We start from the raw sequence: 24559 nt of genomic DNA on the forward strand, positions 1-24559 counted from the left end.
CATGGGAAAAACAAAAAGTTACCTACAAAGGATAGCCAGTAAGAATAAGCTCTGATTTCTCAGCAGAAACCATGCAAGCGAGAAGGCAATGGGATGGTATTTATAAAACCCTGAAAGAGAAAAATTTTCAACCAAGAATTACATACCTGGCAAATTTGTCCCCCAAATATGATGGTGAAATTAGATTTTCAGATAAGCAGAAAACTAAGGGAATTTGTTAAAACCAGACCAACCTTACAAGAGATGCTAAAGGGAGTCCTTTGAACAGAGAACCAAAAAGAGTTAATAACAACCGACCATTAATACACAAGATGACATAACCCAGAAACTACAGCTATGGACATATTGAAAGTAAAATGAGCTTACAAGATTGTAAATAGGGAACCAGAGACATCAATTGGCAAGTGAGGACAACTATAAACAAAAAGAGGGAAAAAACTGCGTAGTTACAGAACTTCTAAATGGTGAGGAAGTTAAGAGAGTTGCAAGATAGAATGGACTGTTCTAAACTTGGGGAGAAAGTTATACATTATGCTTAGTGAAATAAGTCGATCACAAAAGGGCAAATGTTGTATTAGTCCATTATTGTAAAAGTTAAGGAAAGGTTTCTCTATAGAAGGAAATTTCCTTTGTTGGTTACCAGGGGTGGGAGGGGAGGGGAGTGAACACTGTTAGATAGAGATAAGTAATTATTTTGGGTGAAGAGAAGGACAATGTACCAAATGTGAGTGACCAATATAGTGGCATTTAGGATGAGAAAGATATAAGAGAGGTACATGGGAGGTGCAGACAACAAAGATGAACCCTTTTGCATATACAGTACTGCGTTGTCAGTAAAGGCAAACATGGGTATACGGGTGGATAGATGGGTGGACAGACTGAACTATTAGCTATGTCTACGAAATGGGGAGTGTGTCCAAGGACATGTATAGGGTTGGCAGACAATGGTCCTGTAAGTTTATGTGAATGATCAGAATTCCCAGGTGTATAGTAGAGCTGACAAGGGGCAAGGTTGTGGTCACTGCTTGCCAGCTACCCAGAGGGACCGAGTAGTTGAACCTGTGGGCTTGGGACAATAGTCACAGGGGACATCAAGCTCAATTGGCATAACATACTATACAAAACATTGTTCCACTTCTTACTTTGGTGAGTAATGACTGGGATTTTAAAAGCTACCAAGCTGCCATCTAGATGCAAGGATGGGTCTCTCCTTGTCCAGAGCAAAGAAGAATGAAGAAACCAAAATTCATGGAAACAATTAGTCTCAGCGACTGGTACATCACCCAATCTGCAGCCTATACGACTATTGAGACCAGACGAACTAGATGGTGCCCGGCTACCACTGTCATCCACTTGGAAGGGGATCTATGTAGGAGATCCTTCATAGACAGGGAGAAGAATATGGAACAAAACTCAAAATCATTTGGAGAAAAAAAGAAAAAAGGTGTTGGGGGGGGACCAGGTTTGCTGGTCTGATAGAGCCTGGTGGAACCACTGAGACTATGGACTGCACTTCGGGACTGAAACTGAACCCACACTTGTGGCTTCCAGCCAAGCAAAAGACAGGCATAGGGGTTGAACATTTACCTGATGTAAATACACTCCTTGGAGAAAATAATCGTGGGAGAAAGAAGGGCTGCTTATGCACAGGGAGACAGCTTATGGGGCAGGAGTGCATGGAGAGATGGACACTGGGAAGAGGTAACTATGGGGAGGAAGTGGAAAGGGAGCTGTTGCATTGTGGTAAACTGTCATCAATGTCATGAGACAAAGTATATGTGAACTGCTGTATAGAAAGTGAATTTGCTCTGTAAATCTTCACCCAAATCACAATAAAAAAAAAAAAAATAATGAAAAAAAGACTAAGCTCGGATTTCTCAACAGAAACCATGCAAGCAAGAAGACAAGGGGATGGTATATATAAACCACTGAAAGAGGAAAATTTCCAACCAAGAATTATGTACCTGGCAAAACTGTACCTCAAATATGATGGTGAAATTAGGACATTTCCAGATAAGCAGAAATTAAGGGAATTTGTTAAAACCAGATCAACCTTACAAGAGATGCTAAAGGGAGCCCTTTGGACAGAGAAGCAACAACAACAAACAACAAGTGACCATTACCACACATGATGATATAATCCAGAAACCAACCCAGCTATGGAAGTATCCAAAGTAAATAAGCCTACAAGATTGTAAACAGGGAACCAGAGACATCAAATTGACAAATGAGGACAACTACAAACCAAAAGGAGGGGAAAAAGTGTCGTTACAGAACTTCTAGATGATAAGGAAGTCAAGGCAACTACTAGAATGGACTATTCTAAATTTGGGAGGAAAACTATAAATCACAGGGTAGCCTCAAAGAAAAATGATAAACCTTCACCTCAAAATAAAAAAAGAACAACAACACAAATATTTATCAAATACTACAACAATAGCAACAAAGGAAATGATGACACAATTCATAAAGAAAATGAACTCAGCATAGAAAATTATATGGAATAAAGAAATTGACAACCACGAAAAAGCACATAATAAAAATGACAGCAACAAAGTCATATTTGCTGATAATTACATATTTGGCAAGGGACTTATCTCTTAAGATTTATAGTAAACTCCAATGCCTCAACAGCAAAGGAATTAACAATCCAAATGAAAAATGGGCCAAAGACATGAATAGACACTTCACCAAGGAGGATATTCAGGTGGTCAGCTAATACATGAAAAGATGCTCACAATCATTGACCATTAGAGAGATGTAAATCCAAACAACAGCGAGATACACCGTCTCATCCCAGCACTGATGGCAAGGTTCAATGAGACAGAAAATAACAAATGCTAGTGGGGATGTGGAAAGATCGGGACTCTCATACACTGCTTGTGTGATTGTGAAGTGACACAACCACTGTGGAAAGCAATATGGCAATTCCTTAGAAAGCTGGAATTAGAGATATCATTTGACCCAGCAATCCCATTACCAGGTATATATCTTAGAGAGGTGAGAGCCAGGATAGGAACAGATACATGCATGCTCATGTTCATCACAGCACTATTTGCAATAGCAAAAAGATGGAAACAACCTACGTGCCCATCAGCAGAAGAGTAGAGACCAAGGTATGGTACATATACATACTGGAATGTTATGCAGAGAATAATGTAGAGTCTGCAAAACACTGCACAATATGGGTGAACTTGGAGGACATTGAGTGAAATAAGTCAATCACAACAGAAGGACAAATATAGTATTAGTTCGTTGTTGTGGAGGGTCAAGGAAAAGGTTTGTATATGGAGGGAAATTTTCTTTGTTGGTTGCCAGGGATGGGAGGGGAGGGGAGGGAGCACTGGAAAAAAAAAAAAAAAAAAGCATTGACCCATGTCACTTTAGTTTTGTGTATTTCACTGTACATAAATTGTATTTCAATAAAATGCAGTAAAAAAAAATACCCACTTTATGCTGAGCAAAATAAGTCAATCACTGAAGGACAAGTATAGTATTAGTTCATTATTGTAAAAAGTCAAGGAAAGGTTTATATGTGGAAGGAAACTTTCTTTGTTGGTTACCAGGGGTGGGAGAGGAGGGGAGGGAATACTGGGGGAAAAAAAAAATGCACTGACCCATGTCACTTAAGTTTTGTCTTTTTCACTACACATAAATTATATTTCAATTAAAAAAAAAAAAAAATATATATATATTTTAAAAAAACCCTACTTTGCAGGTAGGTCATCAAAATGCTTAAATAAAATGTTTAGTAGTTATTTTTTACCCATCTTCCATTCCTGGCTGTAGATAGAGATGAGCATGTACAGGTCTAAGTCTCTGAATCACATGGATACACAAACGCTGAAACATCTATAAAGAAAAAAGCGTAATAACCTAAGAGCAAACTCACATTAAGCAACAAAGATACTGAAAACTCACCATGACACAAAAACTTCTGCCACCTATTTATACTTTGCTCAGAGACTATCTTTGTCATTGTAAAGCTTTCCTGAAGTTTCATCTAGAGACTGAAATATGGCAAACAATAATTTGAAAAATATTCAGTGTACGATGCGTTGTTGTATGGCACTGAGTCAATTCCAATTATGAGTCAATTCCGCTATGAGCTAACCTAAGGTTAAGTAGAGCTGCCCTGTAGGGTTTCCAAAGCTGTAATCTTTACAGAAGCAGACTGCTACTTTTTCACTGCAGATGGGTTCAAACCACCAAGGTTTCGATTAGCAGCCAAGTGCTTAACCACTGCACCACCAGGGCTCATTCGATTTTATAACAGGGAAAAACAACAATAACAAATTAGTTTTCATACAACAAGATTATAAAAACAAAGCTTCACAAAGCCAGTGGAGATGAGAAGATTTATCTTACATCTTAGAAAAGGGAAATGGGATAGGACAGCTGCTTATTACAGTCAATACCTAAGAGAAGGAAATATGATTTAAGTTTATCCAAAAGAAATATGGATTAAAAATTGTTGGGGATTCTCCAAAGAATATAGACAAATGGTCAATAAGCAAAAGAAAAGATAGTCAACATCATTAGTTATTAGGAAAACGTAAATCCAAACCATGAGATACCACTTCAAACCTATTAGGGCACTAAAATAATAATAATTAAAAAAACACAGTAACAAGTGTTGGTGAGGAAGTGGAAAAATAAGAAATTGGAAATGAAATGTCAGATGGTACATACAGATACTTACATTATGCTAAATGAAAGAAATCAGTAATAAGAGATCACATATTGTATGATTCTATTTATATGCTATGCACACAACAGGGAAATCCACAGAGAAAGAAGGTAGGTAAGTGGTTGTCAGGGCAAGTGGGAAAATGGGGAAAATGAAAGTGACAGTGAATGGGTATGGGTTTAGTTTTGGGCTGAAGACATGTTCTATAATTAATTAGTGCTGGTGGTTACACAATTAATTTATACCTGGAAAGACTAAATTTTATGTTAAATGTATTACCTCTTACAAGCTCTGATGGTGTAGTGGTTAAGTCATTTGGCTGCTAACCAAAAGGTTGGTGGTTTGAACCCACCAGTCACTCCTCAGGAGAAAGATGAGGTAGTCTGCTTCTGTAAAGATTTACAGCCTTGGGAACCTAAAGGGAGTTGCTATGAGTCGGAATCTACTCAAGGGCAATGAGTTTTATTTTGGTTTAACAATCACAAAAAGAGCTCTGGTGGCACAATGGTTAAGTGCTTGGCTGCTAATCAAAAGGTCAGTTATTGAAATCTACTTGCTACTCCACTGGAGAAAGATGTGACAGTCTGCTTCTGTAACGATTTACAGCCTTGGAAAACCTATGGGGCAGGTGTACTCTGCCCTAAAGGGTCACTATAGGTCAGAATCAACATGGCAACGCGAACAATTACAAAGTGGCATAAGTCAGATCAAGGTACTGGTTCTGTGTCTTTGTTGGTGTCGACAGGTACTCCTGTTGGTGGTTCAAACCACCGATCTTTTTGGTTGGCAGCCAAGTCTTGATTGTTGTACCACTAGGATAGCCAGTTTGTGGCTTTAGTGAATATAAGCATTATTTAAATTTTTCTTGTCTAGTCTTTGCAATAATTCAAGGAAAACAAATTGATTGATGTGGTAGTTCAGACCCTGTCACAGAAATGAGTTGTGCCCTACTCATATAACTTTCAAAGCTATTATAATACCCTACCATGGTCAGAATGTCTAACAGTCTGAAAGACAATCAGTAACTATTACGTAGCTGAAGCAGCATCTGAGAAACTGGTAGTTATAGCCTATCTTCACACGGTGAAACCTGTGAGAGCCGGAACTGGATGGGACTGCTTTGTTTGTCCAGGTCTCAAAATTTCATTTTCCACCTTTGAGAACATGCAGTCTTACCACTTTTCTATTGTTCTTTATTAGTGGAAAATATTTGACGTTTCCATCTCTGACAGGTTTCCACCTTAAACAGGTTCTGACTATCCCAGTTTTTACTGTATATACAGGAAATAGGGATTTAATCCCTTGATTGGAATGATAATTTGCTAAAAGAAGATGGTGAAAACAATAACACAATGACATTTATGATAGAAGGTAGATCTTTTCAAACCATTTTCAATGCTGACTTAAGACATTAAAAACAAACAAGCAAAGAAACCCACTGTGTTGAATCAATTCTGACTCGTGGTGAACCCACACGTTGCAGAGCAGAACTGCTTCAGAGAGATTGCTTGGGTATCTTTACAGAAGCAAATTGCCAGGACTTTCTTTTGTAGTGCCACTGGCTGGGTTCAAACTGCCAATCTGTTAGGTTAGTAGTAGAACATAAACCGTTTGTATTACACCCAGGGACTTTATATTCATAGGCAAATTTAGAACACTTAGCCACTTCTTCTTCAAGTAAGTTTTTGCAAGTGAATTTTTCCTTACCTGTCTCACAATTTGATTAGGGCATTTAATTAGTATCTGCATTGGCCACCAGTCATCATCAGCCATGCGGTCTAAAAACCACTGTAAGAAAATAGAGTCTAATTTTAACAATCAATACTTGTTAAATCACATAAGGATTTCAATTTCAGTTGACTGATGTTCCTATTATTTTAAATTCTTACCAAAAAAGCCTCTTCAATCATTTAAATCCAAACTCTAAAATGTCCAAAGTCATAATTAGAGTCATCTCATTAAACAACTCCATGGACGCCATTTACATCCCAGTGCATGATATAAACCACATGATAGTAATCTGTGGCTCTTTATGACACTTAAATTGAATACTGTTTTCTTCCAGTTGCTGTTAGTTGACATCAAGTCAATTTCGACTCATGGTAACTTCACGTTGCAGAGCAGAACTGATGGCAAAGAACTGTGCTCCAAAGTGTTTTCAAGGCTGTACACTTTTGGAAGCAGCTCAACGAAGCTTATCTTCCAAGGTGCCTCTGGGTGGGTTTGAACCACCAGCCTTTTAGTCAAATGCTTAAGTGTTTGTGTCCAGGTCTCAAAATTTCATTTTCCACCTTTGAGAGCATGCAATCTTACCACTTTTCTATTGTTCTTTAGGAAGTTGGTAGTGTAGTGCCTAAAGGCACTTGACTGCTAACCAGAAGGCTGGCGGTTCAAACCCACTAGCTACTCCTTGGAAGGAAGATGGGGCAATCTACTTCTGTAGTGTTACTGCCTCGGCAACCCAAGGAGGGGTCACTATGAGTTGGGTCCGACTGGACGGCACATAACAACATTGTTCTTTATTAGTGAAAAGTATCTGATGTTTCCATCTCTGACAGGTTTCCAACTTACACAGGTTCTGACTATCCCAGGTTTTACTGTATATACAGGAAATATGGTTTTACTCCATTGACTGGAAGGAAAGTTTCCTCTTAGTCCTCCTAAGTGTCTATGGAATCTTTTATTCCTATTAATAATATATGATCTAAGTATGATTCATTTTCTTTCTGCTTAAAATTCATAGCGATCTAATCACCCCTCTGTTCCTAACACCCAACTTAAAAAAAAACGTCAAGGGATGGTGCTAGTGAGTGATTGGAAGGAAAAAAAAAGAAAGCAATTGTATAGATAAATGGCTATTTAAGAGGAAAATAAATGCACACTGTGGACTGTGTTTTACTATATGACATTAAGTAATCACTTCTAATTTTATTGAGAATGAATGGAATTATGGTTACATTTTTAAAATATTCTCATCCATGAGGGATACATACTGAGTACTTAGGAATTAATGATATCTGAGTTTGCTTTAAAAATACTTCAGGTGAAAAAAAGGCATAGTAGACAGTAAACAAGAATAAATAAATATTATTTGTTGATGCCATATGATAGAAAATGAGAAGTCATTTTTTCTACTTTCATGAGTGTTTCAATATATTCATAATGCTTTTAAAAGTTATGTTTTTATGTTTGAAATTTACGGTAATCAAATTCTCCTAGTCCACTGCTACAAGGTATACTTAGACACCTTTTTAAATAAGAAAAAAAAATCTCCAACTAAATTTAATCTATTGCATACTATGCTGCTTTCGCCAGCTTCTTGAAATTCCTAAGACTTGTATTCCTAGGAAGGTTTACACCACTTTGGGAGCTAATAAAAAATGATAAATGATATTAAAATGTCAATGTGATTAAGTGGTAATTACCTGTGAGTAGACTATACTTAGTGACATATCTCATAAGATAAATGGAAGGAGATAAAACTTGTAGATGTAAAGTAATCCACTAGAGTACTTTCTGATAGTATTCAATACTAGTTAAGAAATGTCTGGAACAGCCTTTTGAATTTTTTTGTATTTTTTCCTTACATTAGATGAGGGGGAAGCTCTGGTAGCATAGTGGCTAAGGCACTTGACTGCTAACCAGAAGGCTGGCGGTTCAAACCCACCAGCCACTCCTCAGAAGAAGATGGGGCAATCAATCTACTTCCGTAGTGATACTGCCTCGGAAACCCAACGAGGGGTCGCTATGAGTCGGGTCTGACTCGATGGCACATAACAACAACAACAACATTAGATGAGGAAAAAACCCATAGATTTTTAAAATAACTTAAAAATCAATTATTTAAATCAGTGTAACAGCTCTGATAAATTTCAATTTTGCTAGCCATCAATTAATTTTAGGAATAACCTGAAGTGGGATCCCTATCATTTACAACAGACAAAACAATTTTGCTCCATCATCTCAGTTAAAAATAAAAGAAACACAAAACAATAAAGTGAATGTTAATCTATGCAATATTTGTTGAATTATTCACATCACCTCACAAGCCGCTTGACTGTTGTTAAACTGTTTGGTCAACAGCTCAATCCACTGAAGCATTGTGGGCTAGAAAAGTAAAAGAAAGAAGTCAGTCAAGGCATAAAGATTTCTAAGCTAAAGATAATAAAAACCAAAAGGCATCTGATAAATTATAAAAATGACAAAAACCCACAAGATAAAACACATACCTTTTCTTTTGAATGAATAAATGTCTCTAGGACAAAGGAAGTGCTTAACTGTAAGAAAAGATAAAACTAAGTAAAAATTCTTATTTTAAAGCAATCGATTTTGGCAAAATTATCTGAAGGTTTATATATTACCTTTGCAGTCATTAGGGACACAGCTTTAGGATCTGGTAATGTACTGGGAATACAACTACACAATTGCCACATAAACCTAGAATTTAAAAATAACAAAATTCTCAAAAAATAAGTGTTTTTTTTTTTTTTTAAATTGCGTAACAAAAAAATCAATTACAAAATTTATCAAACTTACCCAAAATAAGTATGTTCAAAAATGTTCTTGTCTTGAAGAAACTGCATGTTATCATGCCAAATCCACTGAAGAAAACAATGCTAACATCAGATCTCAGAAAACAGTTCAGTTCACTACATTTTACCAACATTTTTTATCAGTTAAATAATGATTGGCTTGTTTTAGCCATAACACTCATCATAATTTGTCTTTAGTTTGTTCACTTAATCTATTTTATGGTTCTACAGTTTCCTATATTGCCCTTTGGGAAAGCCTGTTAATAGGTATGCTTTAACTGTGCAAATCTAAAGGACCAGATACTAGTTCATAATCTAAAATCTAGAATAATGTTAATTTATATGGTGTTTTTTGAATTTTATTTTCCTAGTAAAAGGTTTCAAAGGAAGGTTGGGCAATCTACTTCTGTAGTGATCCTGCCTCTGAAACCCAAGGAGGGGCTGCTATGAGTAGGGTCCAACTCGATGGCACATAACAACAAAAACAACAGTAAAAGGTTTATATAGGCCAGCTAATTTTATATTAATAATGTGAAACATAATTATAGGGGGAAAATGGTTAATTCAAGTCTGCAATCAGTAATATTCTAACTTTGTTCAGTTTCCTTTTCCTGTTTCAATAGAGCAAAGGCCTGGGACTTGCTTTTATCACAATATAAATCAATGGTTCTCAAACAGTGATTCAGGGAGCTTTGGGAGTCACTGTGACCTTTTTATGAGTCTACATGGTGAAAACTATTTTCATAGTAATAATGGAGTTTCTCAAAGGCTACAAAATTAAGTGATTATCACAACAGACAGAAAGTACTAGTTACTATGAGAATCCAGCTGTCTATAATAAACAAGACATTAAAATAATTTGCAATAATGTAAGACAGAGCCACTCTTATCACTGAATTGTTACGTTTAGAAAAATACTAATTTTTCACAAAAATATATTACTTAAATTAGTAAGTAATGGGTTTATATTAACTGAGTAAGTATTTTAAAATTTATTTAAATTTCTAATATGGTAAAGATGGGATAGATATCACCCATATTTTAAATAGTTCTGACACCAAAAAGTTTAAGAACTGCTTTGGTAAATCAACAAAATATATTATTATTAAGGTTTTATTTAAAATTTTTCTTATTTTACTTCACAAGTGACTTTGCTTTCACATAGAACAAGGCCTAGATTTGTCTGAATATCTTGAGGCACAAAGTCTTGTATATGTAAGTGATTACAGTCTAATTGTGGTTATGATGGGGATGAAATAAATTTTTATAAAAATAGGGCAGTTTAGTCATTCAAATCTAGTGAAGCCATCCATGTTGTTGTTGTTATTTGCCTTTGAGTCAGACCCGACTCATAGCGACTCCTCCTTGGGTTTCCAAGGCAGTATCACTATGGAAATAGATTGCCCAACCTTCCTTCCGAGGAGTGGCTGGTGGGTTTGAACCTCCAGCCTTCTGATTAGCAGTCAAGTGCCTTAAGCACTATGATACCAGAGCTCACTATCAGCATCTAATTCTGCTGGTATATCTAATTCAAGGAGTTGAAATAAAATACGATTCCTGGCTTTTCATCTCTAACATATGTGAAACCAAGATACTAGTTGAAAGTGTTTGGGGAACAAAATCCACTCGATATTAAGACTTGAAACAGCAGTGGAAAAAAAAAATTCATGTAATAAAAGGTGAATTGTCTACATGGAAGAATACTTTTTAATCAGGTTTCCATTTCTGGAGAAGACTGAGTTTGTAACACTGGCACAAAACATATTCACAACACATATCCAGATAAAATGTATTTTAAAATACTAAAAACATTACTATTTCCTATATTATGAAACAAGCAAAGCCTCATTACCACAATCAAAGACCTTTTTGTTTTCTAATATCCAGAATATTTTAAATGCATTTCAAATACACTGTGCATGTGCATGTGTATCATGAAGCACAAAAAACTAACACTTGCAAATCTGTCAACCAATCCAAGAACATTACCAAAGAAAGTTTATTTAGGAGCACTTTCATTTCTTATTTTCCATCATTTTAATGGTATTTTCACACTCCTTTTAATCTCATTCATTTTTTATTCTCCTGATTTACCTTTGTACTATTTGTAAACAGTCTTAAAGATCTACTCTAGATTATAGCTTCTAACTTTACCATAGCTTGCCATTATAGTACCTTCCTTACATAAATAATTAACATACTTTTAGACTGCTAAAGTCAAACTTGTACCTCTAGTAATTCTGATGAAACATCAAATTTGTAGTCTCTACCATTTTCTTCCTCTGGTTCCATGCGTTTGTAAAACAGCATATAGGCACTGTGTGTCTTTAAGAGATCAAAAAAAAAGTGTGTATTTTCATTTCACCAAGGTGTATAACTATAAAAATAGATGTTTATGAAAGAAAGAAAACAGTTCCAATTATTACATATGAAATAAATGGTTACCTTTTCAAAGGAGAAATCCATAAATTTATCTGTAACAGAATCATAGGTCTTGGTCTGTTAAAACAAAAACAAAAAGTTCTTCCTATTAAAAGATAAATTATTTCACAAACAGATATTTTATACTTTACAGTAACTATGAATAGATTTCAAATAACATTATATACATAAAACTCCCAAGGTCTTCCACAAATTTGGCCAATGTATGCTAATATCACACATTTGGTAACTTGTGTGTGTGGGGGGATTGAGAATTTAATACAATAAAATTAAGACTGAGTGAATTTTACTATGACACAAACAAAAACGGATATGAAGGAAGTATGGCAAGGAAATAGAAAACAAATGTCTGGACCTAATTTCTGTAAATGTGGTTATTAAGTACAAATAAAAACCAAATTTAAAACTGTACTACCTTTGTAGTTATCATTACAAGACAGACAAGTAAATTATTAAAGTACTTCTTAGACATAAAGCTGTAATTTATTTTAAAATTTCAAAACATTCCCTGGGAAACTACATAGAATAGACATAAATCACATTCATATTGCCTCTGCCAATCCTCCAAATGAGTCTCAGAGCTATGAGTAATTTTTTTGACAATAAAATTGATTTGTCAGGATGCATCTTAAACAATGACACTCATAGGTTGTAGGGGAAAAAATATCAGGAAAAGAAAACAGTCTTATCAAAAAGTATTGGAAAAGAAAGTTAAAAAATGATGAGAAAAGGAAAAGACACCAGGAAGGTATTGGAGAAAATCAGTAAAGGTCTGACATTCATATAAGATATGTGAAAGAATGACCACAGGTCAAGGGACAGTAACAAAATGTGGAATATGAAGAGAGTTAAGTGATAAGGCTTTAGATAAAGATCTTAAGGGCTACCTCCTAATAAGTGAGGAGGTAAAAATTTCTACTAACAGTTTTAGAGAACTCCAGATATACTGTGACAGGAAAGGTAACAAAAAAACTGAGGGAAGCAGACAAGCAGTATTGTGGGTGATTTGGTAGTAAGAGACAGAGGCACTAGTTTTTGATTAAGAGTAGTTGAAAACAAAGATGCGACCAATTTTTAGGTATGTTGCCATAAAATACATAAAAGCGTAAGGAAAAAAAATGGGCCTATAATTTGGAAAATTACCTTTTAAGACAAGAGCCTTGCAAAGTTTACTTGCTGCTGGTTTTTTTTTTAAAAGGAAATATCCCAGGAATAACATAATAACATCTATAGTGCAACTGATTTAGTGCTGTTTTGAATAGTAATTAATTATCTACCTCCTTCTTCTACTCATTTCCAAATTGTTAGCAATTAGACTAATTTTCTGCTTTATTCAGAAAAGCACACAAGAGCACAATAAGGAAGTTCTTCATTGTAATTCAAAGGTGGACAGTTATTTGACAATAAATATGGTTATTAAGGGGAAAAAACTATCTGGGCTGATCTGCAAAATGGAAATAACGACTTAATGAACTTGACTTATGAAAATCAATAAGGTATTTTAAAACAATTTTCAGAAACTTGGTACTAAGATAAATTAACTGTTGTTGCTGTCATGTGTCGTCGAGTCAAACCCGACTCATAGCGACCCCTCCTTGGGTTTCCGAGGCAGTATCACTATGGAAGTAGGATTGCCCAACCTTCCTTCCGAGAAGTGGCTGGTGGGTTTGAACCGCCAGCCGTCTGGTTAGCAGGCAAGTGTCTTAGCCACTACGCTACCAGAGCTCCCAAATTAACTGTTGTTGTTGTTGTTGTTAAGTGCCGTCGAGTCGGCTCCGACTCATAGCGATCCCTCCTTGGGTTTCCGAGGCAGTTATCACTACGGAAGTAGGATTGCCCAACCTTAACTGTAGAGAAGTGAAATTATAATACTCCAACACAACTGTCTTTTCTTATATCCTACTGACAATTATGTAACAGACATAGTTTTTTTTTTCTATGTAATTACTAGAATAACCATGTTGCTGGTATTGTTACGAAGAGCATTAAAGGAGTAATTTTTTGAAGTTCAGCTCAATCTAACTTCTTTATCAGATTTTTCAGATTAAAGAAGTAAAGAGGGATATCTTTTGCCCTAATTCCATAGCATTCACTGAGTACACAATTCATTCAATCATGTGTCACCACACTATAATTCACTTCCTATAACTATCATTTAGCTTTTCATTTGTAAGTCTTGCCTTCTAATCAGACTGCCTGCTGAAAGCAGAAATAGTGATTTTTCAGTATTTTCCAGGGTCTAGCAGTATATTCTGAACATACTAAACTTCTAACAAATAGTTGAGTAAACTAACCTTAGATTTAATCATAGTAATTAAAAGAAAGTTAAGTGACTGCTTTTGGATTTTTCTTTAATTTTATTATGGGAAAGTATGCATAACATAAAATTTGTAATTTTAAACTTTTAAGTATACAGTTCAGTGGTATTAATTACATTCGCAACTGCTGTGCAACCACCACCAATCTCTATTTCCAAAACTTTGTCAGCACCCCAAACAGAAACTCTGTACTTATTTCCCTGTGTCCTCAGTCCCTTGTAACCTCTAATCTACCTTGTGTGACTATAAATTTGCCTATTCCTAAGTGGGATCATATAGTATTTGTCCCATTAAAACCCAAACCCACTGCCATCGAGTCAATTCTGACTCATTGCAACCCCCATTGGGTTCCTGAAGCGGTAAATCTTTATGGGAGTGGATTGCCTCATCTTCCTTTTGTGGAATGGCTGATGGTTTTGAATTGCCAACCTTCTGGTTAGTGGTCAAAATGTCTTAGGCACTGTACCACCAGAGTCCCTTATTTTTCTTTGTCCTATTGCATCTGACTTAATTTATTTAGCATAATGTCTTCAAAGCTCATACGTATTACAGCATGTATTAGAACTTCATTCTTTTCTATTGCTGATTAATATTCCATTTTCTGTATATATAATTTTGTTTATCCATTCATCTACTGATGGATACTTGGGTTAATTTTACCTTTTGACTACTGCGAATAATGCTGCAGTAGTCTTATGTTAAGTATCTATTTGAGTTTTTGCTTTCAAGTCTTTTGGTATATACCTATGAGTTGAACTGCTGGGTTATGTGGTAATTATATCTTTAACTTTTTATGTTTATGTTAACATCTGTTTAACAATAACAATGTTTACCTTTTCGGCAGAGGTTATACAGCATTTTACATTCCTACTGCTACTGGATTTTATATAAGTGCAAAGCATGTGAACAGTTATAATCTACTAATAATTTCTGAATGAAACTTACTGTCATTTCTCCACCAAAACATTCTGAGGCAAGTTGGGCTGAATCAAAAGGTTTTACTTCAGCATCATTAAAAAGATACCTAAAATAGAGAATAGAGTATTGATGAAACCTATATATGCTAAGTATCTCTGTATTATGCCTGTTTTTTTCCTTTAATATTTACGTTATACACTGATATATTTCAAATACTGATTATTTCATGAGGTCAATTCTAACCATGCTCATTTTAAAATTGGAATTCACTGAAAATTGGGATCATAAGTATACAACACAGTCATAACTATGCTAAAATCTAAAAGATCATTTACAACCTAAGATTAACAAGAAAGTTCATGAAAACAAGGAAAAAAAAGTTTGCTTATGTAAAACTATGGGAAAGAAAAGATTTAAAGGAGAGAACTTCTAAAGATATCATTTAAAAATCTATGATCATAAAAAGACTCAAAATATATTATTTAAAAATATTCAAATGGATTTTAAAAAATAATAGTTCATGGACATGATGGCTGAAGAAGTATGAAATAGTTGAATTAAACTATTCTGGTAACTACAGATCGATTTAGCAATGCATTTTGTTCAAGGCAATATCCTGACTATTTAGACCACCACCTAGCACACATATAGTCCCTATTCATGAAACTCTGCCTGACATCTGAAGAAAAAAAAAAGAGTTATTTAGGGACTGATTTCTTGACTGTTGACCACTAACTTGATAAAAGGTGGTAAGAATGTGTCTGTAAGAAGGGAGGGGGATACCCTTCAGGTCTGGAATTGAACCCACACCCCTGGTTTCCAGCCAAACAAAAGACAGGCATATGAGATAAACATTTACCTCAGGAAGATACACTCCTTGGAGAGAACAATCATGGGAGAAAGAAGGGCTGCTTATGCACAGGGAGACAGCTCAAGGGGGCAGGAGTGCATGGAGAGATGGACACTGGGAAGGGGTAACTATAGGGAGGAAATGGGAGGGGAGCTGTTGCACTGTGGTAAACTGTGGTCAATGTCATGAGACAAAGTATATGTGAACTGCTGTATGGAAAGTGAATCTGCTCAGTAAATCTTAACCCAAATCACAATGAGAAAAAAAAAAGAAGGGAGGGGGAGAGTATGGTGAGTAAGAGTGGATGGAACACACAAGTTATCTCTGACTGGCATATGTAAGGACTTTGTGGCTACCCTATTGAAGCCATTCAGTAAACAGTTCTCAAATGAGTGAACAGATAGGTAAGATTTGGGAGGTGCAGTGCTGTATGCAATATTTTGTATATTAATCTTACTGGAGACAGTCATCACATTCTCAAGAGTCCATAGATGCATAGAGTTTAAGAACAAATGATTCATACTGCCTCCTGAAAATGTCCCTTATTTAAAAATTTTGTCTGTTTACTTACTTAATTTTATAGAAAATTTTTAGGAAAATGAAAACAGAAAATATATCTAAAGAGAAAATCTATCATAAATTTATACTTTAAAAACAGAAAAAATAGATATTTTTAAATGTAAGCAATAAAATGTCTAAAACTCACCATTTATTGTTTTTATAAGCATGTGGGTTTACTATATCTCTGATGAAACTGTAATAGTGTCCACCATCAGCTGTTCCTGTGTGGACAGTCACTCCTATCAAGTCATACTCATAGCACTCTGTGTCTTTTGAATGATCAATGACTTCCTTAAAACCTGAAATGATTTACACAAAATAATGGCAATAATTTTGAAAATTGTGAAAATGGTAACATCTTAGAATCACACTTTATAATTAATATCTGTTATATACAGAAACAGGCACAAATACTTTAAATATTAAGACAGGAAGAAAACAAGTATTTTGAACATTCCTAAGAAACACATAATCCCAATTATTTGAAAAACAACAATGTGTCAGGGAATAATTACGGATCTTAATACAATATACAAATATAAAATAATTCCCTTTATGTTGCATCTGGCTAGCCCTTTGAAATAAAACAAAACTTAAAACCACTACCATAAAGTTGATTAGGACTCACAGTAATGCTACAGGGCAGAGTAGAACTGCTTCATAGGCCTTTTAAGACTGTAAATCTTTATGGAAGCAGACTTCCTCATCTTTTCCCCAAGAAGTGGCTGGTAGGTACAAACTGCCGACCTTTTGGTTAGCAGCCAAATGCATTGACCACTTTGAAAAAGATCCTATTTAGATAGGATGAATAAAATGGCCCATTTTATTTCATCTTTATTAAGAGCAGGCAAACACAAGATGTGAAAAAGCATTTAACGGATTTATACCTTCTAGTGTCATGTCAAGGACAATGAAGCAGTGCACTGGTAGCACACTTTCAACTGTACATCAGGTAATAGAAAACACTATGTATCAGGAGCTTCGGGCAGACAGGAGCAAAATAAAAGATACACTTTCTAATCCCAAATATTAAAATCTTAAAGTAATAAAAGACTAAAGAAAAAATTAGAGCCACTGTGTCAATCCATCTCGTTGAGGGTCTTCCCCATTTTTGCTGACCTTCCACTTTACCAAGCATGATATCCTTCTCCAAGGAATGGTCCCTACTTTTGTCACAACATGACAAAAATAGGTAAGACCAATCGGGCCATTCTCAATTCCATGAACATTCAGGCTGCACTTCTTGCAAGACAGATTTGTTAGTTCCTTTAGCGGTACTTTCAGTATTCTCTCCCTACATCACAACTCAAAAGCACCTACTCCTCTTTGGTCTTCTTATTCAATGTCCAGGTTTCACATGCACATGAGGTGACAGGAAACACTCAGGTTAAGTGCATCTTAGTCTTCAAAGAGACATCTTTGCCTAGTGCAATATCACATCTGATTTCTTGACTGCTGCTTGCTTTCATGCTGATTGTGGATATAAGTAAAATAAAGTCTTTGACAACTTCAATCTTCTCTCCATTTATCATGATGGCTGCTTATTGGTCCAGTTGTGAGGATTTGCAGTTTCTTTATGTTGAGGTGTCCATATTGTAGACTGTAGTCTTTAATCTTCATCAGTAAGTGCTTCAAGTCATCTTCACTTTCAGCAAGCAAGGCTGTGTCGTCTGCATAGTGCAGGTTGTTAATGAGTCTTCTTCAAGTCCTAAGGCTCTGTTCTTCTTCATACAGTTCAGATTCTCAGATTATTTGCTCAGCATACAGACTGAATAAGTATGGTGAAACGATACAACCCTGACACACATTTTTCCTCATTTTAAACAATGCAGTATTCCCTTGTTCTGTTCGAACAACAGCCTCCTGGTCTATGAACAGGTTCCTCATGAGCACAACTATGTGTTCTGGAATTCCCATTCTTCTCAATGTTATCCATAATTTGTTTTGATCCACACAGTCGAATGCTTTACATAGCCAATAAAACACAAGTAAACATCTTTCTGGTATTCTTTGCCTTCAGCCAAGATCCATCTTTCAATAATGCAACCTGAAGCTTGAATTTTTTCTTAAGTTCTTTAAGCTTGAGAAATGCTGAGCAAGTTCCTCCCCTTTTGTAAAACTTCAGGTCTTTGCACATTTCATTATAACAACTGACTTTGTCTTCTTGAGCTGATCTTTGAAATCTTCTGTTCAGCTCTTTTATCTTGTCATTTCTTCCATTTGCTTTAGCTACTCTCCATTCAAAAGCAAGTTCCAGAGTCTCTTCTGACATCCATTTTGGTCTTTTCTTCTTTTACTGTCCTTTTAATGACCATTTGCTTTCTTCATAGATGATGTTCTAGGTGCTATCCCACAATTCATCTGGCTTTTGGTCAATAGTGTTCAGTGCATCTGATCTATTCTTTAGATGGTCTCCAAACTCAGATGGGATATAATCAAGGTCATTTTTGAGCTCTTGTGGACTTGTTTTAATTGTGTTCTGCTTCAACTTGAACTTTCATATGAGCAGTTGACAGTCAGCTTGTTCTGACTGAACAGAGTGAGCTTCTCCATCACCTCTTTCCACAGATATAGTTGATCTGTCTGCTGTGTACTCCATGTGGCAAAGTCCACACGATTAGCCACTGTTTATGTTGTTGAAAAAGGTATTTGCAATAAATAAGTCATTGATCTTGCAAAATTCTATCAAGTGATTTCTAATGTAATTTCTATCACCAAGGCCATATTTTCCAATTACTGGTGATTCTTCTGTTTCCAACTTTTGCATTCCAATCATCAGTAATAATCTGTTGATTGTATAATTGTCAATTTCAGACCACAGAAGTTGGTAAAAAACAAAAACAAAAACAAAAAAACTCCAATTTCCTCATCTTTGGCTTTAGTGTTCGGTATGTAAATTTGAGTAATAATAGTATTAACAGGTCTTCCTTGTAGGTGTATGGATATTATCCCATCACTGACAGCACTGTACTTCAGGACAGATCTTGAAACATTCTTTGTGACAGTGAATGTCATGCATTTGTCATTCTTGGCATACTAAATCATGTGGTTGTCTGATTTAAAATAGCAACACCAGTCCATTTCACCTCACCAATGCCTAGGATATTGATCTTCATGGGTTCCATTGCATTATTGACAAATTGCCATTTTCCTAGATTCATACTTCATACCTTCTATCTACAAATTATTTATGGATGTTTGTAGCTGTTTCTTCCCATTTTGAATCATGCCATATCAGCAAATGGAGGCCCTGAAAGCTTTACTCCATCCATGTTCCTAAGATCTACCTGGAGGAGGCAGCTCTTCCTCAGTTGTATTTAAAGTGTCTTCCAACTTGAGAGGCTCATATCTCTGCACTATATTGCACACTGTTTCACTGCTATTCATAACATTTTCCAGTAAAATATCAAATAGTGCTTCACTAGTATTCCTAAGGTCTTTACTGGCCAATATTTTCAGAAGCAGGTGTCCCCATCCTTCTTCCTAGTCTTATTAGTTTGGAAGCACCACTGAAACCTGTCTACCATCGGTGACCTTGCTGGGATTTATAATACTGGTGGACTACCCTCCCAGCCTCACATGCAAGCCAGCACAGTAAGACAAACTGACAGAGGAGTGGCGGCTCACTACATATCTACCCCTTATTTTTAAACTTATTCTCTCTACTGGCTCATTTCCTACAATTTATAAAACACATAAAACCCAATTTAAAAAGCTTCCTCCCTTAACTGTATATTCTTTCATAGTATCCTCACTCCTCTCTTCAAAGAGCTCTTGAAAAAATAGCCTACATTCACTGTTCAAACATCTCATCTCCCATTTAGTACAAGTAAAACATTTTTTGTGGATGCTCATTAAGGCCAGGCATTGAGGTACAACTATTAAAACATGGATCTATTTTTCAATGCTTATAATGATTTCAAATTAAAAAATTTAAATCAGGAGAGTTCTGGTAAAACTGCAGAATAGGCAGGAAGACTGCACATAGCCTCTCCAACAAAGAAAAGGGGAACCAATTAACACAGATACAGAAGATAATCCTGGACCCCTGAGTCTTGAAGGGAAGGATACAGAAGTGGACTAAACTCCAAATAGCAGAAGAATTTGCATGAAAACACCAAAAAAGGAGACATATGGAGCTGCAGTCTGGCAGTGATCCTGATGGCACAGATAGCTTGAATATTGATGAGTGGTGGTAGGACCTAAGAATTAACCTAAAAATCAGCCCTGCTAGCCAGAAACTGCACAGAGGACTGCTCTGCTGGCTGGGGAATAAAAGAGGAAGCAGTGAAGAGGAAGGTGGGCTGAGCTTTGGACTTTTGTCTGTCTGGAGGGTGAAGCCATTTTGAATGTATACAGCGTTCTTCTGGATTTCAAGGACTTAAGAACAGACTCCACTTGCCAGGAACTGCAAGGACATTCCGGACCTGGATGACTGGAAAGATACGACATGCCCCTTCTTACTCTTATACCCCACACCCTCTTTGTGAACAGAGGGGTGGCCATCCCTCACTCACATCAACCTTCTAGGCTGGCAGGAATCCCATTCCAGTCTGGGTGATCAGACGGAGCCTGCCCCGATTTTTTTTTTTTTCCGTTGTTTAGTTTGTTTGTTTTTGTCTGTGTTAAAACTACTACTATTATTAATACTTTTCTCCTTCTTACTATTATTATTCGCCTAGTTTTCAGCTTTTTTTCTTTTCTATGTTCCTGGTAGCAATTTTTTTCTTTCTCGTAGTTAACCACAGTCCTTGTTTATCTTTTTTGTTTGGCCCAATCTTTTCTTCATTATTCTCCTAATCTACTTTTTTGTCTTATTGCCCTTTCCCCAAATATTGCAGGGTTCTTTTCTTCTTTTTTCTTTTTTTTGGTTACTGTTCCTGGGTGATTACACAGTGTATTTTCTGTCCATATGCTTTCACTTTTTGATAGTTATTCAGCTGTTATTTTTGTCTGAGTGGAAGACAACAATAGTCCCCATATGACAAAACTACCCCAACACCTCTTGCAGTTACACTTACGGAGTGAGAGCCACCACTTCCTTCTCCACCAATGGCCGACGATAAAAAACCACCACGAAGAGCCAGAGTCACCCTTGGCTGCTCATCACAAACAGTTAACAGAGATCTAAATACAACAATGCCATGATGCCTTGGAGACAACAGACCATCACAGTCCACACAAAGAAGCAAGATAAAGTGGTGGAAACAAGGGAGTAGGATACAGACTCAAAACATATCCCTGAGGAAGAAGCATCACTGGAACTCTCTGATAAGGAATTCAAAAGAATTATATTTAGGTATCTTCAAAAGATGGAGAGACAGACCAAAGAAAACACAGACAAAAACCTAGAAGAATTTTGGAAGAAAATACAAGAACAAAATGACAAATTAAATGAAAAATTAGAAATGATTCAAAATCTACAGATAGAAATCCAGGCAATTAATGCTAAAGTGTCAGAAATAGATAACACATTGAAAGGGCAAAGGACTAGAATCAAGTCAATGTAAGACAGAACTAATGAGATTAAAGACAAAGACCTGAATACTTCTTTGGAAAGGAATCAATTAGAAAAAAGATCAAAACAAAATGGAGAAAGAGTAAGGTTCATGTGGGACACCATCAAAAGGAATAACCTACGTGTCACTGGAATTCCAGAACAGGAAGAGAAAAATAAAACCACTGAGAAAATGTCCAAGATTTGTTGGAGGAGAACTTCCATGATATGAAAGATGAGAATATATACATTCAGGAAGTCCAACAAACCCCAAACAGGATAGACCCCAAAAGAAAAGCACCAAGGCATATCATCATCAAACTCATCAAAACCAAAGACAAGGACAGAATCCTGAAAGCAGCACTGGAAAAACAAAAAGTTACATACAAAGGTCAGCCAGTAAGAATAAGCTCTGATTTCTCAGCAGAAACCATGCAAGCAAGAAGGCAATGGGATGGTATATATAAAACCCTGAAAGAGAAAAATTTTCAACCAAGAACTATATACCCGGCAAAACTGTCCCTCAAATATGATGGTGAAAGTAGGAGATTTCCAGATAAGCAGAAACTAAGGGAATTTGTTAAAACCAGACCAACCTTACAAGAGATGCTAAAGGGAGTCCTTTGAACAGAGAACCAAAAATAGAAAATAACAACCGACAGTTGATACACAAGATAACATAACCCAGAAACCACAGCTATGGACATATCCAAAGTAAAAAGAGCTTACAAGATTGTAAACAGGGAACCAGAGTCATCAAGTGGCAAGTAAGGACAACTACAAACAAAGAGGGAAAATACAATGTAGTTACAGAACTTCAAAATGGTGAGGAAGTTAAGAGAGTTGCAAGACAGAATGGACTGTCTAAAATGTCAGGAGAAAATGATAAATCATAGGGTAACTTCAAAGAAAAATGATAAATCTTCACATCACAATAAAAAAGAGGGCAAGCACAAATATTCAACAAATACTAAAACAACAGCAAAAAAGGAAGTGATAACAGGATTCATAAACATAATGAGCTCAGCACAGAAAATAATATGGAATAAAGAAACCAGGGACACCATGAAAAAACACGTAACAAAATGACAACAACCAATTCTTATGTGTCAATAATTACACTGAATGTTAACGGACTAAATTCACCACTCAAGAGATGGAGAGTTGCAGATTGGATAAGAAAATAAAATCCATCAATATGCTCCCTAAAAGAGACACACCTTAGAGATAAAGACAAAAACAGACTAAAAATCAAAGGCTGGAAAAAGATATATCAAGCAAATGGAAACTGTAAGAGAGCAAGAGTGGCAGTATTAATTTCTGATCAAATTGACTTTAAGACAAAAACCACCATATGAGACAAGGAAGGACATTATATTACGAGTAAAGGATCAATGGAACAAGAAGATACAACCATAATAAATATTTTTGGACCCAATGAAATAGCCCCAAAATACATAAATCAGACTTGAAAAGAGTTAAAAAGCCAAACAGATGACTACACAGTCATAGTGGGAGACTTTAATATACCACTTTCATTGAAAGATAGAACGGGAAAGAAACTCAAACAAAGATGCAGAAGAGCTAACAATACAATCCACCAACTTGAGCTTACAGACATCTACAGAGCACTTCACCTAACAGCAGCACAATATACGTTCTTCTCCAGTGCACACGGAACATTTTCCATGACAGACCATACGTTAGGCCTTTAAGCAAGCCTTCATAAATTTAAAAACATTGAAATACTGCGAAGCATCTTCTCAGATCATAATGCTATCAAACTAGAAATCAACAAAAGGAAGATCAACAGAAAAAGAGTAAACACAAGGAAACTGAACAACACCATCCTTAAGAAAGACCGGGTAAGAGAAAAAATCAAATTGAAATTAGAAAATTCCTTGAATCAAATGATAATGAGAACACAACATACCTAAGTCTTAGGGACACAGCAAAAGCAGTGATCAGAGCCCAATTAACTGCAATAACGTCAAACATCAAAAAAGAAGAAAGAGCCAAAATCAACACTTTAACCAACATCTCCAACAATTAGAAAAAGAACAGAAAGAAAAGCCTACAGTCACCAGAAGAAAGGAAGTAATCAAGATTTGAGCAGAAATCAATGGAACAGAAAACAGATGGGCTATAGAAAAAAATCAACAAGACCAGAAGTTGGTTTCTTGAAAAGATCAAAAAATTGACAAACCACTGGCAAATTTAACAAAGGAAAAGAGGGAGAGAATACAAATAACACGAATAAGAATCGATATGGGTGACATCACAACAGAACCATCTGAAATCAAAAGGATAGTATCAGGATACTATGAAGAACTGTACTCCAAAAAATTTGAAAATATGGAAGAAATGGACAAATTTCTAGAAAACACACCACTTACGTAAACTAACACTGACTGATATGGCAAAGAAGAAGAGGCGAATCACAAAAGAAGAAACTGAACAGCTCATCAAAAAATTACCAACTGGTAGGAGTTCCGGTAAGATGGCAGACCAGGCAGAAGGACTGCACAGACCCTCTTCAACAAAGAAAAGGGAAACCAATTAACACAGACACAGAAGATAATCTTGGATGCCTGAACCTTGAAGGGAAGGATACAGAAGTGGACTAAACCCCAACTAGCAGAAGAATTTGCGTGAAAATACCAAAAAAAGGAGACATACGGAGCTGTGGTCTGACAGCGCCCTGAGCGACCCTGACAGTACAGGTGGCTTGGAGATTCCCAACTGGTGGTA

General features: G+C 36.0%; 1 protein-coding gene across 1 annotated transcript in view; it reads right to left on the reverse strand.

Annotated features, from left to right (window-relative positions):
* Positions 1–24559, reverse strand: part of USP34 (ubiquitin specific peptidase 34) — a 312910-nt gene that overhangs the window by 39560 nt on the left and 248791 nt on the right. Inside the window, exons 50-59 of the mRNA XM_042780562.1 lie at positions 16457–16610; positions 14928–15006; positions 11668–11721; positions 11452–11547; positions 9227–9291; positions 9052–9127; positions 8920–8967; positions 8732–8797; positions 6398–6478; positions 3767–3852 (exon numbers count right to left, since the gene is read on the reverse strand). Of these exons, the coding sequence (XP_042636496.1) occupies positions 3767–3852; positions 6398–6478; positions 8732–8797; positions 8920–8967; positions 9052–9127; positions 9227–9291; positions 11452–11547; positions 11668–11721; positions 14928–15006; positions 16457–16610 (805 nt within the window). The remainder of the gene's footprint in view (positions 1–3766; positions 3853–6397; positions 6479–8731; positions 8798–8919; positions 8968–9051; positions 9128–9226; positions 9292–11451; positions 11548–11667; positions 11722–14927; positions 15007–16456; positions 16611–24559) is intronic.

This window comes from Orycteropus afer, unplaced genomic scaffold, assembly GCF_000298275.1.
Source record: "Orycteropus afer afer isolate SDZICR_OR568_19922 unplaced genomic scaffold, OryAfe1.0 scaffold00046, whole genome shotgun sequence".
Classification (NCBI taxonomy): domain Eukaryota; kingdom Metazoa; phylum Chordata; class Mammalia; order Tubulidentata; family Orycteropodidae; genus Orycteropus; species Orycteropus afer.